Genomic DNA, 17,610 nt, shown 5'->3' on the forward strand with positions numbered 1-17,610 from the left:
AAAAAAAAGAAAATATTTTACTTTTATTAATTGATGTTGTGCAGTTAAATCGAAATATTGATTCAAACATTAACACATTCTTGGGTTAGACAAAAGCTTTCAGTTATTGTTTAAAAGTGTTTAGATTTCATTGAAAAGGACCGATATATAAATAACCATATTATATCATGTCACACTTGAAGATGTGACATACCTTGCAATGCAGCAAGTTTTTTTGTGAGCTTCATACGGTATAAGATTGGATATGTTTCAAAAGTTGTGGATGAACTCTTACAGAAATCTGAACCGTCGGTTCAATCACAGAAAATGTCATTAAAGCTTATCTCAAGTCCAAAAGTCTCCCAACACTGCTTTCCCGTAATCACCACGGCTTATTATTATTATTATTATTATTATTATTATTATTATTATTATTATTATTATTATTATTATTATTATTATTATTATTATTATTATTATTATTATTATTATTATGATCATCAACAATAATAATGTATTTCTTCCTTGGTCGTCCTTATAAACTGTGAACGTTTATTTTGTGGAAAATGTGCAATTTATAGAGCTCACATTAAAAATGCATGATGAGGTAAGTTGTAGAAACCATTTCGAATTATACGATGTCGAGGCCGACATTCTAATCGTCCACATGTATATAATCAAAAACACAAACGAGCTGCTAAAAATGATAAACGATCGAAATAAACAAATAAATACATAACAAATAAACAAACAAATAACCAAACAAATAAATAAATAAATAAATAAATAAATAAATAAAAAAAAAAAAAATAAATAAATAAATAAAAAAATAAAAAAATAAAAAAATAATAAATAAATGTCGGGAGACGCAGCCATCAAATCAAACTTTTTTTCTTTTTTTTTTTAAATACTAAAATTATTTTATATAAAATCTGTATCTGTTTCCCCTACATGTTCCTTGTGACCAACCTTAACTTGTGCGTTCTGGAGCAGCAGACTTTCCCCCACACTGTCCTCCACACTGCGGCTTTGAGCGACGGGCTCGCCCACAGGTAGAGGGACGGGGTGCACAGAGCGTTACTCCTGGACAAGATCTTTAAAGGGTCCACTGCATTGTTATGAAATGCAACCGCTTGTCCTGTGAGCCTCGATAAGCTTGAATGGAGCAAAGCGGGTAACCACAGTATCAGAAACAATACGACCACCACTATGATGATGAAGAGGGACTCTTTCTTGCTCTCCCTCTCCGGGCTCGGAGGCTCTCTCAGCAGCTGGTACCTGGCCACGATGAGGAGCTTGACTGTCATACTAATCTTGGTGATAATAACCCCCATCAGACTAAGTCTACTAAATACTATGATCTCTTTGGCCACGGACAGTGGCACAAGGTGTTGTATGAGCAGCTGCCCATACACATGCAGCCAGCTGTACAGGTTGACGCACACGATGACCCGTCCGCTGATGAAACGACCGTAGAAGAAAGGATGGCACACGGCGAAGTAGCGGTCAAACTGAGCGAATAAAAAAGTCATGATATTCACTCCGAGGAGTGAAGGCAGGATGTAATATGTACCGTTTCTGGACGGAAAGCTATTCCTTACATCGAATAAAAATTCGTAGAAAATGCCGCAGCCAGTCATAGTGTCACAAATACTCGTGTTCAACATGAACAGGAAACGGTTTTGCTCCAGAAGCGCGCGGGTATTAATAATGCCGCAGACCACAGAGCTGGCCAATAGCACAGTGCTGAACCCCCATAAGCAGTGGAAAATGAAAACAATAAAATCTTCTGGACTATCAAAGTCAACAGATAGTGGAATTAAAGTAATGTTGGCTAAGAGAATCATAATGGCAGTGCGCGATGTAGATCAGAGAATATGCTGTGCTCTGGAAAGAGTTGCTCTTCGAAGACTTTTAATGGCTGCATAAAAAAACGAGGGAAATGGGTGCAAGTAGGAGGAGACCGCGTCTCCCCTGTGAATTCTTCTTCTTTACCATTTACCACGGGCCTTATGGTTACAGGGCTCATCAAGAAATTATTTGGGGTTTAAGTCAGGAGGACCTCAAAGTGATCTTTTGATAATTAAAGGACATGAATCATGTTGAGTTGGTATATATATATATATGGACATACAGTAATTGGTCTGGTTCACTTCATAATTATTTGATAAACTTTACATGTAAATGAATTAAAGAAAAAACAAATGACATGAAACCAGAAAAGTAGAGTGGGTTTTATTGTCAAGATTAGAGTAGCATATTTACCTGTTTGACTGATTGTGTACACAACAGCTAACAAAGACATTATTATTACTTCTTCTTCTTCTTTTTTTTTGGATTAATTTATTTATTTTTTACAGTTGATCGAAACGGATTTGTTATTCAGACTTTTTGGTAACTGTCTCTTGAATGCATCATGATACAACTTGGAAAAGACTCTTCTCATGGTTATGGAAATAACAGCTTGATTAATAATGAAATCCATCAGTTTTCTGTCAATCTTCAATTATGATGATTAACATTTTGCTGGCACGATGTTGATGAACTAAACTCAATTACCATAATTGTCGTGCACAACTCACTCTGCTTCTATTTCTTGCAGTTTGACGCAGGGAAGAGATCACAAACTTCTTTATCACGTCATAGTGAGTCAAAATGGAAAGAGGTCTGGCCGCAGAATAAATTGGATGAATTGAATGGTCATCCCAGATAATCTTTTATTTCAGTTATTTTGTAAGCAGGTCTGCGAATATAAACTTATCTAACCGTTAAATGTATATTGTTGAATCCCCACCGTGACGTTACAGTAACACTGTGCTGTGCGTTAATGCATGAATATCACATTGATTTCAGTGTTAACACACACACACACACACGCACACACACACACGCACACACACACACACACACACACACACACACACACACACACACACACACACACACACACACACACACACACACACACACACACACACACACACACACACACACACACACACACACACACACACACACACACACACACACACACACGGGTATGAGATAAACTGTTGAGCTGAGTTACATGAGAGTTATGAACTTGTCGCTTCAGTTTCGACCAATGCGTTTTAGCAATCGAAAATCAAAAACAAACCCGACCCGTGAATGAACCACAACATTTTTTTTAATTTGACATGTCCATTTTGTTTCAGTCAAAAAAAAAAAAAAATTGATTAAGGACTTATTTGTGACAGAAAGCCATTCATCATCTTTCTCATTACATCTTATGATGATACCTGTTAGGACTGCTTCCCGGTCATTTTCTTGTCACTCCGTTAAAGGAGAAACCAATTCTGCAACACAGAGATGATGGGGTGATGAGAGAGCGGCAATGGCCTCTGAAAATAACATTTTCTCGCTCTAACCAATCTTTTTCACCTTGATTTTAGGCTGGGATGGCCTCTCACCTTGCCCTGCGCCTCGGGAAGAGCCTCCACCACACCGTCGTCCACACGGCCGCCCGCAGCGCCGGGCTGCCCCGGATGTACACCGCCGGGGTGACCAGCGCGTTAAGACGCGCCATGATGGCGAACAGGTTGGTGGCTTCATTTCTGAAACGAAGACCCTTCCTCGTCAACTGTCTCACAATTATATTGACAAAGGACGGGCACCACAGAGCCAAGAAGAAAATCACCACGAACACGATGATGCGCAGCGACTCGTTCTTGCTGTCTCTCTCTGCGCTCGGCGCCTCTCTCACCAGGTGGTTTCTGGCTATGATGTACAATTTAATTGTCATGAGCACTTTGATGAGAACGATAATTTGCAGCGTCATGACACCAAACGCGTTTATCTGAGCTGCCTTGGAGATGGGCACCATGTTCTGCACCGTGAGGATGGTGTATGTGTAAACCCAGCAGAACGCGCAGATACCGATGACCACAGATCTGGTGATGTAGCGGTTGTAGAAGAAAGGGTGGCACACAGCGAAATAACGGTCGAACTGAGCAAAGAGGAAGGTCAACACATTAACACCCAGAAACGAAGGCAAAATGTAGTATGTGCCGTTCCTGGAGGGGTAGCCCTCCTGGACGTCAAAGAGGCCCAGATAATAGACAGAAAACCCGGTCAGAGTGTCACTGATGCTCGTATTCAGCATGAAAATAAAGCGGTTCTGGCCTCGGAGCGACCGAGTGGAGGAGATCCCGACCACCACGGAGCCCGCCACCAGCACGGCACTGGTGGCGAACAGAATATGGAAGGTGAAGATGAGAAAGTCTCCCGGAGTGTCAAAATCCACAGACAGAGGGACGGTGCCGTTGAGGAGCATCCTTAAGCTCCAAGAGAGGATGAGCCTCCTTCATCTTTATAGAGGCGTGCCGCATGCAGCAATTACTGAAATCTCTGGGGCACATGTCCAGTCGAAGCAAGTGACATGTGTTTGCAGATGATGCATGTCAGAAAGTGAGAAATTGAGTCGAACGACACACTGGTGATGGTGAAAACAATGACATCTCAATTCTGTGCAAATATGCTTCCAAACTTCTTGCAGCATATTTCTTTGTTTAATACTTTCCACCCAGAGTGGATATCCCCAAACAAAAACAAAAACGTATTTTCTCTTTATGAATAAAAAAAAAAAAAGACTTTACTATATTTTGTCCTGCAGCATTATTGAGTACTGTTTCCTTGAAATAGTATACTTTTCTCAATCAAAAATAATAAAATGGCTTTCTTGTGAAAGTTAGCAAGATACACATCTAGTCTATGTACCTGCAGCTAAAATGAATTCATAAATTGCGTTATTCTCATTTCAAAGAATAAACGTGTGTTGTTGCTCCGGACAAATATTATCTGTTGAAAATTGACAAAAATCACAGTTTTGTTCAGGTTACACACCCCTGGTCTGGCAATATGCAACATTTAAGTTGCGCGAGTGCATGCGATTTTATGATGGTAAGTGAATAACCTCGGAATTTAACACAGAAGACAGTAAAGGTGGTTATCTTGCCTTCTTATCTCATTTTGAAGGACATGCATTATAAAGAAGTGGACTATATGGCAGCCACTAGAGAGAGCTTATTCTTAAAGCAAATATTATCTCTGCCCTGCATGGAGAGCAGAGTTGAGAGTGTATACAGTTGCATATCTCTGCCTTTGCAATGTGATGGAAAACAGAAAACCTGCACAGTCTAAACTCGTCTGCATGAGAAATGTGCAAAGCCTTCCCTGATACAAGATAAACCTCCTTGGACTCGACACATTGACCGACACTTTCTGGATGTGTGAGGAGCCCGCAGGAAGGACGTCCGTCTCTTCTTCAGTTCACTGGACACAGTGTCCATGGTTTCCCAGTAAAATATCAAACATTTATTCACCTAATTATGGAAAAGTTTTCATAGTTTTCTATTTAACATCAATCTAGTTGCAATTAGCCCTGGGCCATGGGACAACAGTGGTGATTTACATACACTTGGGTTTCTTTGCAGCTATGGATTGTGGAAGTCTTGACAACTTCGCTTTGCAGAAAATGGTTTTCAACAGTGTTCTGCAAATTGATGTATTTTTCCATTTTTCACTCAGGGCATTTCCCTAAAATATTCTTTTGTTACTCACCAGGTGTCGAAAAACTTAAATAAAGAGATTTGAGCAGTATTTTTTTTTAACCTATCAACACCTACTTCATTGATTCCTTTGTCAACTTATGAGGTATTGTTGTTGTGACCGAACTCATGAGTTTGTATTTGACAAACTGGTAAAGTTATTCAACAAGCTTTACTTGAGACTCGTCACTCCTTAACTCATGTTTTCAAACGTTTTGCACATGTCAGCCTATTTAATAGTTGGACTATGTGCATTTGTGACAAGGTATTAAATGTAATCCATCATAAACACAAGACTGACAGCATTATACTGTACTCCAGACAGGAAGGGATTTAGAGCTCCACTGGAAGACTGCTGTCTGAAAGAAACAGAAACCTAAAAACACACTTCCCCTATTCACTTAAACAATGCTTGGAAATATTCACCAGTATTTCAGACGTCTTGATAATCATTTTATTCTATGACGAGACGCAGCTTATTGTGACAGTTAGAACTCTTGCCTGAAGACACGCACACAGGCCTCCATTAACGAGAAACGATGAGGCAACACTGCTCTGAAAAAGTGCACATGAATAAATATGCACATTACCGAAAGGATTATTAAATCTGGATTTCTGAAATTCTGCACCTTTCTGCTGCGTTTGTCTTACATATTTATTTATCTATCACATGTGCTGTTTTGATGAGGTGTTGACCCATGTTCTATCAGGGGTGGAGTGATCCCTGGGGATTGAAAGCACTCGGGGCAAAGTCTCCCTATATACTGACCGACTTATACGCTTCATAAATCCTTAACCATTGCGCGCACTTTCTCCGCACCGATGAGAAACATCAGTCTGCTCCTGTCTCCTGTATTGCCCCTCAATAGCTTTGGCAATGTGTTGATGTTTCTTTTTAGCATTGTTCTTGCCGCAGCCATCATTTTCTTCAACGTGTCCGTGTTCGTCTCCATACTGCTGAACAAAGCGCTGCGCAGCGAGAACCGCTTCATGTACATGCTGAGCACCTGCTTCAGTGACATCTGCAGCGGCGTGTCTTACTATTATTCGGGTGTTCTTGACGTGAGAGACACGTTCGGCTCACCAACGACAACATTTTACGTGGTCCCCACGTTTTTGGGCTTGTCTTACATGGCCATCCTGGCTGCGCAGGCGGACAGGTACCACGCCGTGTCGGCGCCCTTCAAATACACCCAGCGCATGACCCGAAACAGGACCCTGATGGTCGTGGTCACTTACTGGTTTTACGCTTTCCTGATCGTGGCTTTGCACAACCTCGTCACACTTGGGATTGCCAGACAGATCACAAGCATCGGTACATTCATCGGTAACATATTCACAGTGGCTATAATGATCGGGCTGAACATTAGACTGTTCATCATCGCGAGGTATCAGCTGGAGCGCGAGCCGCCCTCCGAGGAGAGGGACAGTAAGCGCTCCTCCATCTATCTCATACTGGTGGTGGCCGCGTTTTTCTTAGGGACCTGGCTTCCGATATTCACCCATATTACGGCGTGCTATTTTGTTGGGAGGCCTTGTTATAGCTTTAAGAATGAAGGCACAGACCCGCTTCGCATTTTGCCCCGAATCAACGCGACTCTGACGCCCCTCCTGTACATCCGAGGCTGCTCTGCGCTCCGGGAGACTCTGCTCAGCAAAGTGTGGAGACCCTGTCGGAGGAGGTGAGAGGCCGCTGATGTCTGATCACTTTACACTCAAGTCTTTTTTTCTCCCTTGTTTTGTGCTTTGTGTTCAATAATGGAAATTCCTTAAATTATGTTAAAAAAAGAGAGAGAGAAAGAAACACTTTTCACTTCATTCTCAGTGTTTCAAACTCTTGGGAAAACAACATTCTCTTTAAAAAGTTTTCAGATTTGACTGTTTCTTGGCTTTCCTGTTTTCTTTTCATTCTATGAACAGAGTTTATCGTGCCAGCTGCTATCCCAAAAAGACTAATAATAATAATAAACGAATCAATAATTATGTTAAATTAAATAATGGAATTAGTAAGGAATTTGTTATGATAAATGAAACATTTCGGGAAAAAAATAAAGCATTCATTCTCATTAAAAAAAACAACAACTAAATATTCATGTGGACGTAACTCTTTAACCTGTCAGTTGTAAACACTATTTTTCTGAAGGTATCCTGAGCTCAGATGATGCAGTTTTCCCTTCAGCCACACCGTGTCAGGAGAACACTTTGGCACTGAGCCACTGACGGACGCCTGACTATTTTCCCCTTCCAGTCATGTTGCGAACCTGTTGCCAAAAACTGCTCTTTGTTGTCTCCATTGTGTTTCACTGTTTCATAATTTGCAAGATATACTGCTGTTTATAAAATAAAACATGCATCGATTCAATAGTAAAATGTCTTACATTTTATATTTGATGTGTTGCTTTAGTTCTATTGTGAGCAAATGCGAGGTTTTTAACATGTTACCGTAAATGAATGCATCATTATTAACATTTGACATTGGTGTTGTAGAAATGCATGAATCTTGGAAACTCAGCGATCTCACAAATAAATTCTTTCCCCAAGACAAAAGACCTGTAAAGACTGCAAAGATGTAACCAAGATACTCAGATGACACTTTTTTCTTCAGATAACTTTGACTATTTGACTCACATCAAAATGTTTAGATAGATAGATAGATAGATAGATAGATAGATAACTTTATTAATCCCCGAAGGGAAATTGTTTTGTTGCAGCATTCTGGTTTATAAAATACAATAGAATAGAATATAAAAGTAGGGAATAAAAATATACAAATATACAAATATAAAAATACACACATCCTCCTTCTTCTTTATGAGTAACTCATAGCCACATGTTCCAAAGACTCACTAGTGATTGTGTTTGAGAGGGTTTTCTCTGAGTGGGAAGCAAGTAACAATGATTTATGATTCCAATGAGAAAGATTCCTCTGACTTGAAATGTTAACCCACTTTTTGCCAGCTGAGGATTGTGGGGGACTGGAGCCAATCGCAATCATCAAGCCCAGACTGGAACCAGTTCAGGAGCTCTGATGAAATTTTCCTTCCAATAAAGCCCTGCAGTATAAAACTGGATTTTGACAGTTTGTTATTTTCTATGTTTCAATTGCCGGAGCTTTTTAAAAATATGAAGTCATTATGATGACTGGAAACTTCAAACAAGTGTTCACAACAGGTGTGATGCAGGATATCATATATGAATTTCATTATATTGAGGATGACGGAGGACAACGTCAATAGGATTTATTTAGTGAGGTGTTATCATATGAAAGGATAAAGCCATCAAAACCGAATTGTCTTTTGGACATTTGAAAATACCTCTCATACATCATGATTGTGCATGAAAACACTGACTTTGTTAAAACATACTGTAATTACTGAAGTGATGAATTACACAGTTCATTTAAATGCAGCGAACTGAACACATAAGGGAGTATTTCCCTCTATTCATCTCAATTTCCTTGTCATTTTGTTTTTTAATCATTAAACTAGTTTTTGTTGTTTTGATTTTTTTTGTTATACCAAATGATAGTTCCATTCAACTATTTCGGGTTCATCCTGCTCTCTATTTCAATTAAATAGATTTTTTTTTGAAAAATTTAACATTTATCTTTATTTGGTTCCCAAACATCAGAAAACCACTTATTAAGAGGACATAAGCCCAGACATCTCTGTTTCATCATGACTTCCTCAAACTATTCCAGGGATAATCTGAAACTCTCTCAGATCAATCACACATATAACTTCTCCAGTGGATCCTGGGACAACCTCGGGGGCCATTTAATCAGATCCCTGAATCACCTCAACTGGATCATTTTAATTAAATTCAATTAAAGTACTGAATACTCTGAAAAGGAAAAACTCCCATTTTTAAGGGAAGAAATCATATGGAACCAGACTCAGAGGTGGTGGCTTTCTGCTATTCAATATGAAGGAGTAAGTAGCTCCAATTTCAGTCTTTCCTGGAAGGTTTAAGTCCTCACACTAATCACAAAGGGTGAGGTCCAACACCCTACAGAGAAAACACGCTCTAGCCACTTTAATCTGAACATCTCATTCTTTAAGTCATGACCGGCAGTGAGGATGGGGATGCAGATTGACTGGTAAAAAAGGAAACTTTTCTTTACTGCTCTGCATCCCTCTCACCGTGATAGTCTGTTCAAAACCTGCAGCCACTCTCACAACCCCTCTCCCTATAATCGTGTATCATAGACTGAAACTTGGCAGAGTTAATGTGACTCAATATGTAATGAAGGCTCTCATGTCACAGTGCCGACAAGCCATCATCCAAAGGACAAACACAGAGACTCCTGACAAGGCTGCACCTTGTCCATGAAGATCACGAACACAAAAAGAGGCAAAGCCCGACCTTGGGAGAATCCATCCAAGAGCTCAACTGACTGAGACTTAAAATCAAGTTGATGGACACTGAACTTTTCATTCAATATTTGCATTTTAGGCAGAAGTTCACTTTGCTCTGTGAGGACAGTAAATAGCTGTTTACATGTTAGTTGAAACAAACAAAATGCTTCACCCTGTGCAAATGACACGGAAATAGACAATCGATGTTTTGCATCTCATTGGATTTTTGATTATTTGTTGTATGAAGCATAATTTTCTGGTGACAGAGAACAAATAACATGTTTTCTTGAACAATGCCCACATCGATTGACCCTCACAGAAATGCATATCTCTATCCTAAGTGTGGTATAAAAAGGAAAATGACAGGATTTCCATAAACAAGATTGAATGTCAAGGATTGTTGCTGCAGCAGCAGCAGCAGCAGCAGCAACAACAACAACAACAACAACAACAACAACAACAAAATGTTGTTGTTGTTGTATGTGTAGTTAATATTGCAGGATAAAAGCACACCAGTATGCAGTTCAGTAAATTAAGAAAGCTGAATTGACAACACTTTAAATTACCCTGGAATATATGACCTCTTTCAAAGTTCTGAATAGGTTTAAAAAAAATCTAAATTGACTAAACTAACAGTGGTTAACTAACAAAATATAATATTCTAAGTAAAATGTTTCACGTGCTGCTGGGAATTCTGTTCATCTAACACCATAGCCAAAACAGAAAATTAAAATGTTACATTTTAGTCTTTACAGAGTGAGTTTGCTAGGACTGTGCAATATGATGATGATAAAATATAATCTGGTGAAATGGCGCCCTAATATGTCGTGTTTTGTTTTACTTGCCATATTTCAATGATGTTGACCTATTTGCTCTTGTTGTCTTGTGGTCCTGGGGAATTAGAGCCACCCGGGGCGAAGTTCCCCATGTTTGGCTGTACTCTCTATAAGTCGGGCCAGACGTGGGGGCCCTGGGCTGTACAGGTACAGCTGCTCTGCGGGGAGTCTTCACTGCGCAATGAACACCTGAACTATTCCGCGCACCTTCTCCGCACCGATGAGAAACATCAGCCTGCTCCTGTCTCCTGTATTGCCCCTCAATAGCTTTGGCAATGTGTTGATATTTCTTTTTAGTATTTGTCTGGCGACAACCATCATTGTCCTGAACGTGTCTGTGTTTCTGTCAATTATGCTGAACAAAGCGCTGCGCAGCGAGAATCGCTTCATGTACATGCTGAGCACCTGCTTCAGTGACATCTGCAGCGGCGTGTCTTACTATTACGCGGGTGTTCTTGACGTCAGAGACACTTTCAACTCTCCTACAACAACATTTTACATCGCACCCACGTTTTTGGGCTTGTCTTACATGGCCATTCTGGCTGCGCAGGCAGACAGGTACCACGCCGTGTCGGCGCCCTTCAAATACACCCAGCGCATGACCCGAAACAGGACCCTGATGGTCGTGGTCACTTACTGGATTTATGCCTTCGCGATTGTGGCCATGAACAACCTGGTCACACTTGGGGTTGCCAGACAGATCACAGGCATCGGTACATTCATCGGTAACATATTCACAGTGGTTATAATGATCGGGCTGAACATTAGACTGTTCATCATCGCGAGGTATCAGCTGGAGCGCGAGCCGCCCTCCGAGGAGAGGGACAGTAAGCGCTCCTCCGTCTATCTCATACTGGTGGTGGCCGCGTTTTTCTTAGGGACCTGGCTTCCGATATTCATCCACATCATCACCTGCTATTTTGTTGGGAGGCCTTGTTATAACTTTAAGAATGAAGGCACAGACCCGCTTCGCATTTTGCCCCGAATTAACGCGGCTCTGACGCCCCTCCTGTACATCCGAGGCTGCTCTGCGCTCCGGGAGACTCTGCTCAGCAAAGTGTGGAGACCCTGTAGGAGGAGGTGAGAGGCCGCTGATGTCTGATGACGCCACACTGTTAATACCTTGTGCCCTTTTCATGAATCAATCTTATAGAATAAAAGAAAAAAAAAACATGATCTGTGGCGTCTAACAAAGTGATGAAACAGAACAAAGTCCATAGGGCTGCTTACAGCAATTAAAAAAAGCCAAAATAATACAACTTTATACCATTCCAAGCTTATTCACGAATGTATGCTTTTACACATTCGCTGCATTTATTGTGCCTCTGAGACGTTTGATGTGATTTTCTGCCCTGTGTAGTGGCACCAAACAAATAATCTGCTCCAATGTGCTTTTTCTCCTTTCTTTTCATGACAAAGCGGGAATTCTCGGCGACTTGGCCCTTCCAAGCATCCAGTTACCGGATCCAGTAAATAAAAAAAAAACCTCGGATCGTTATTTGCAGGATGTTAACGCAGGCTCTGTGTAAACCAACGCCGACCACCTTCTCTTGGCCGTCTTGGATGACGTTCAATTGGTCTGACTCATCACATCTGACTGCGAGAGTTTTTGTTTGCTTGTTTGTTTGTTTTTTTAATCTTTCATTTGTTCTTATGTAGTAAAAACAACTCTGCGAACAAAAGCCATGTTAAAAGAAAAGTGATTCCACTCTAAATTTATAAATTATCTAAAAAAAGTATGATTGTTTTTTTTTTAAGAATGGAATTATTTCTATAGAAATATTCAAAAACTTGACTCATGAATAAAATTAAGACAACATTTGCAGCTTTGTGCATCTTTTCTTTGGATTTTCAACAGGTTGCTTTGAATCCCTAAATTAGATTAATCATTCGGAAATCCTCGACGTTTGTTTCTGTCAATACGCAGTTATCCCCAATTAGAAAATCACATTTCTAAGGACTACTTTATCAGACTGAAGCCTTTCAGTAAATAATCTGTCTGAAAACATGCTGAGTGCAATTACGCAACACAGTTTATCAAACATCCACTCAGAAGATGCAGTTTCCGAGGCAACCACACAGTGTCAGACGAGTACTTTGGCACTGAGCCATAACGTGGCCAGGAGCTGAATGTGGACCATAGACAACACATGAGTGATTGGATTAAAGCGTGTGAGGTATGTGAACATAATAATCACTTATAACTTATAATGTAATAAAATATGTATTTTTTTTCTAAATGTATATATATAAGTAATTTTTTTTTGTTTGTTTAATGATGGGATAAAGAAACAGTTGCCGTCAGTGAGGTTATGGAGGTTATGTCCAGTTTTCTATTGGCTGAGGGGGTCTGGGGTTTCCATGCAAAGAGGAGGAGCCTGCATATCACTATACTTCCGCACATCTGGTGCCCAGTTTGTGAACCTGAAATATTCCTGCCCTGCCTCGTTTCTCTCATTTTGCAAATTCTTCAAACAATAACCCCAGCTCGAATTATATTAAATAGCATCCAACATACAAATACCAGTCTCAAAAGTGAACATCCGTGTACATCCACTGTATGAACCTGCAGAGATATAACACATAAAATACAAAAACAATATAAATCGATGACATGATGTGTCTGATGTTAGGATGAGAGTGTGGAATTTCAGATAGCAATAAGCTTCTATTATCTCACTCAAACTGATTTACAGGATAAAGTCGAGGTTGTAGTAGGCAAATTACGCACAGTCAAATTGGTGTTATTTGAGAAACAAAATCTGCAGACAATCTTCAAAAATATCAGTTTGCTGAATCCGCAGAGATGATTTGAGCATCAAATCTGAATAAACTGCACCTATTTGTAACGTCACAATTAAAACCACAACATTTGTTCTTTATTTAAAAAACAAACCAAAAAAAACAAACAAACAAAGTGCAACTGTATTGTGGTGAAACTGCAGTCGAAGGCTTCGACTTCAGATCAGGTATTCTTTGTATTGAGGAAATTGGCACCACGTAAGTGTACATAGAGATAATCTTTGCATTGTAAGTAGCAGCAGGGCTGAGTGGAGCTGCAGAGAGAACAAGGCCCTCACTACCCCTGTTACTTTGGAGATATTTCCTCTCTGTCTCTCTCTCTGCCATCTTGCAGGTAAAGTTGCCACCGGGAACCCGGTTTGAGGAGAAGTGGCCGAACCCTCCCACACAGTGTGATGTTTTCTCTGCTGCACTCGGGGCTGGTTTCTATTCAAATGTGGGTCAGGGGTGAGGAAGCCTAACGTCATAAGCTTGCAACATGGCGTCCCGAAGGCTGTGAGATGAGCAAGAGGATGGTAAAGAACGCTCGAGAGCAGTCCTACTAGATGTAACAAGGTATTTAAAAGAAATTCTCCCCGGCTCGAGGTGGATTTGTGACCCTGTTACGGCGCCGCTTTCGTGCGCGTTTCGGGCGCGTCGTTTTCCTCCACAGCTGCTGCAAGAATCGCTCGGCTTTTCGGCGTTACGGTGTTTTTTTTCTCTCTCTCTCTCTCTCTCCGCGGCGTGCCAACAAAAAAAGAAAAAAAAACGGGTGCTTATTCTGGTTCTACCAGCCTGCTTGGCAAGCCGAGAAATCCCAGTTTACTCGCTCGTGTTCGTCGCTTGTCGCTTTCGGAACAAACAACGCGGATCGTTTCGCAAAGAAATGTTGTGGCGTTTATTTTGGTGTCGTTAGATTAGAAGAGATGCCCCCGCAGCAGGACGAGCGAGCACCAAGCGACCACCAGGCTGGCAAAGCACATCAGGCGTGAGGGAGAGAGACAGGGGGGATCCACGCTCGGCGTTCACCCAAATGTTCCGATATTCTTCACATCTACGGTTTGTAAAAATCTAATGTGATCAATTTGAATTGTTTACCACGACGTCAACAGACGATAGCTCGAATTTAAGATCGATTCCTGTCATGTACGCTCAGTCGACTTCTTTTTTCTTTTCCTTAAAATGGTCATTTAATTGCCTTTATCGTTAAACGAATAAGAACCGACCGTGTGGGTTTTACGCACGCTGTTTTTACGCATTCTCTCCGTAATCTCTTAATGTAAACGATTGCAATCGTTACGAACAGTGTGGGATGAATTGTTTATATGTGGGTTATGCTACCTTGGTCTTAGGTGTAGCTAATTAAACACGATTTAAACAGCGTGAGTTGCGAAACATACCGAGCGCCACTGTAAACGCAGTTTATTCCGTGGTTTGAAAACGTTAACGCGGCTTATATCGATGCAGTGGCTGGTATATATCTCTTTAGCCTATAGGTGGACCAGTGTTATACATCGACCATCTTTGTGATCGGCTACAGTGTGGGTGTAACGTTACACTGTGACCTAAAACTGGTGTGTTTTCATAGAAACAGATATGCGGATTCGACGAGGGTCTGGCCAAACCAAATGGGGACACCACGCTGGCTTAAACCTCGGATTGTTAGAGTCCGAATTTTAATCAGCCACTTATCACTTGGTTGTTTATCAAACAATGCATGTGGTCAGGTGTGAAAGCAGCAACTCAGTTCCTTGGGTGATTGGGGTTGTTAAAGTACCAAGGGGCATGGTGATAATAAGGCATAGGAATGTCAATAAGGCCTGTTCTTTTGACTGGTTGCTGGGCTTTCTTTTCCCCCACAACTAAAATTTCAGATCTGTAAAACAGTTGTTTTTTTTTAAACATTGCTGTTCTACATTTCTTTGGTTTAGCTGTTGTATATTTAACCTCTTGTGTGAAGTGACACTGTATTAACTCAAAGTAAACATTTCGTTGCAATATGTTGTTTTGGTAGGAGCGTGATAAAAATGCAAGTAAAAAAACAAAAACAACAACATGCTTTTCTTTTTATGCGTTTGCTCTTGTCACTCATTTTAACTCTTCATCCTGCTTAAAGCTCAGAGCAGGTTTATTTAATGCACATTTTAAGTCCTTGTTTTCTAACCTGTTGTGTAGTTTTGTATGAGCATGTTGTATAAATACATCCATCTGTTTTTCACAGCCTCTTATCCCGCTCAGAGCTGTAGGGTGCAGCAGCCTATAATATGTAGATTACAAGGCGCCATTTAGGTTGGTTACACCCAGTTAGAAGTGGTTCCAAGTTTTCAGTGGCTCTACCTGCTTGGCCATCACTATCTGACTGGTGCATCACACCATACACACTGACGAGTGCTGGATTATCAAGACTACTTTAGACACATCCGAATACATTTTACACTTATCTACGTGATCTAATTTGTTCAGGCCTTTAAAGCTGGAATAAGACTTTAGGCTGTACGGCCTTAAGCATTTGATGATCTCAACGCTGTATCTGTAACAGCATTACACATTGAATACAGTAAGTGTTTGTGTGCCCTCTGTCTTTCCAATCACTCTTCAAATTTCTGATTATCTTATACAGATAGTGTGGGATTGACGAGTAAAGTAAACACTGACAATGTATTTTTATGGCTGAGTGGCAACTAAAAACTGCAATCTGTACCACATGTATTTGCTAAACAGTAAGACTGCGGCAGGGTTAACAACTTTTTGAAAGTATGCGATCAAATGGCGTGGATTAAACAAGTTAATTTAGGTAATTGAAGTGACCAAGTCATGTCAACTGATCAGTATGACTAATTTCATTAATTATAATGGTCCACAAGTTGTGGCCTGAAGGGTAAGGACCGCATGTGTGTCCATGTCTGTGTGAGTGCCTCATGATCCTCATGATCGGCAGCTTGGTCTTGCCTCACCCTGTTTGTTTCTTAACACACACACACACACACACACACACACACACACACACACACACACACACACACACACACACACACACACACACACACACACACACACACACACACACACACACACACACACACACACACACACACACACACACACACACACACACACACACACACACACACACACACACACACACACACACACACACACACACAGAGCATCCTGTGAACACTGTGATCGTGGCTTACAGTGGTATGTGTGGGCAGTAAGGCTACTTAGGCTATATGTTCTGCTGACATGCTGGACGAGGACTTATAGATTGTGCTTGGATGTTGGAGCCACTCGGATCTGCCCGCTCCGTGAGACGGTGCCTGGTCGAGGGCAGTTTGGTTTGCTCAGTGTGGATAAAGCACCTCGGGGCAGGGTTGTTGTTGTTCTTTAAGGAGAAGAATGTGGAATGTAGTGCTGATAGCCAGAAGGTTATGCAGTGTTTAAAGGGTAGAGAAGGAGGAGGTGAAGAAGAAGAGGGGGGTAGCAGCAGCAGCAGCTCTGTAAAACTTGAACCATACAGGATCGTCTCTCTCCTCGCCCAGCCTGCCTATCTTTTAGCCAAAGCATGATGACCATGTCATGTGGTCTTCTGCTTTTTTTCTACTTTATCTCATCAAGTTGATGCTCTCAAGACAGAGGCCACTTTATCACACCAATCATAAGCTCATGTGAGTAAAAGGGTTGATTACTTCAGTTTGGATGAGGGCACACCCTGTGTTACATCCTGTCTTTTGTTTCAGTCGTTATTTAGCTGTTTTCTTCAGGTTGTCCTGAGGATGAACTACAAAACACAAGTAGAACATTTTAATTAATTTCATGCTTTAAGTTTGATTTGGCTTCCCACAAACTTTATGCATTTTGCAAGCGCACATGCTTAAAGTGTAGGTTCTTATCGACATGAAACTGTCGACATCAAAGTTGTGAAAGTACCAAAGGACACAAACCCACATGATATCAGCCAATTTGTCATGATACAAAAACAAATTAGTCAAGCCAAAACATTCATCGCATGTACATTTGCAAAACACGATAGTCTATCACATATTTCTTGGAGATGTTATGTTTCATATA

General features: G+C 40.8%; 4 protein-coding genes across 4 annotated transcripts; 2 read left to right on the forward strand and 2 right to left on the reverse strand.

The window, feature by feature from the left end:
• Positions 1–926: 926 nt before the first annotated feature.
• LOC308132790 (uncharacterized protein) lies at positions 927–1,826 on the reverse strand (the record flags this gene model as incomplete). Its single annotated transcript, XM_080499974.1, has 1 exon — positions 927–1,826. One exon carries the CDS (start codon positions 1,824–1,826, stop codon positions 927–929), a length of 900 nt encoding a protein of 299 aa, XP_080356100.1.
• Positions 1,827–3,424: 1,598 nt separating this feature from the next.
• Positions 3,425–4,291, reverse strand: LOC308132921 (uncharacterized protein; the record flags this gene model as incomplete). Its single annotated transcript, XM_080500130.1, has 1 exon — positions 3,425–4,291. The coding sequence occupies one exon, from the start codon at positions 4,289–4,291 to the stop codon at positions 3,425–3,427; it is 867 nt and encodes a 288-aa protein (XP_080356256.1).
• A 2,095-nt stretch (positions 4,292–6,386) lies between these two features.
• LOC308132663 (uncharacterized protein) lies at positions 6,387–7,250 on the forward strand (the record flags this gene model as incomplete). Its single annotated transcript, XM_080499832.1, has 1 exon — positions 6,387–7,250. One exon carries the CDS (start codon positions 6,387–6,389, stop codon positions 7,248–7,250), a length of 864 nt encoding a protein of 287 aa, XP_080355958.1.
• A 3,728-nt stretch (positions 7,251–10,978) lies between these two features.
• LOC308131897 (adenosine receptor A1-like) lies at positions 10,979–11,842 on the forward strand (the record flags this gene model as incomplete). The annotated part of the gene is made up of 1 exon (XM_080498780.1): positions 10,979–11,842. One exon carries the CDS (start codon positions 10,979–10,981, stop codon positions 11,840–11,842), a length of 864 nt encoding a protein of 287 aa, XP_080354906.1.
• Positions 11,843–17,610: the final 5,768 nt, after the last annotated feature.

The sequence above is a fragment of the Blennius ocellaris genome, assembly GCF_963422515.1.
Source record: "Blennius ocellaris genome assembly, chromosome: 7".
In the NCBI taxonomy this organism is placed as follows: Eukaryota; Metazoa; Chordata; class Actinopteri; order Blenniiformes; family Blenniidae; genus Blennius; species Blennius ocellaris.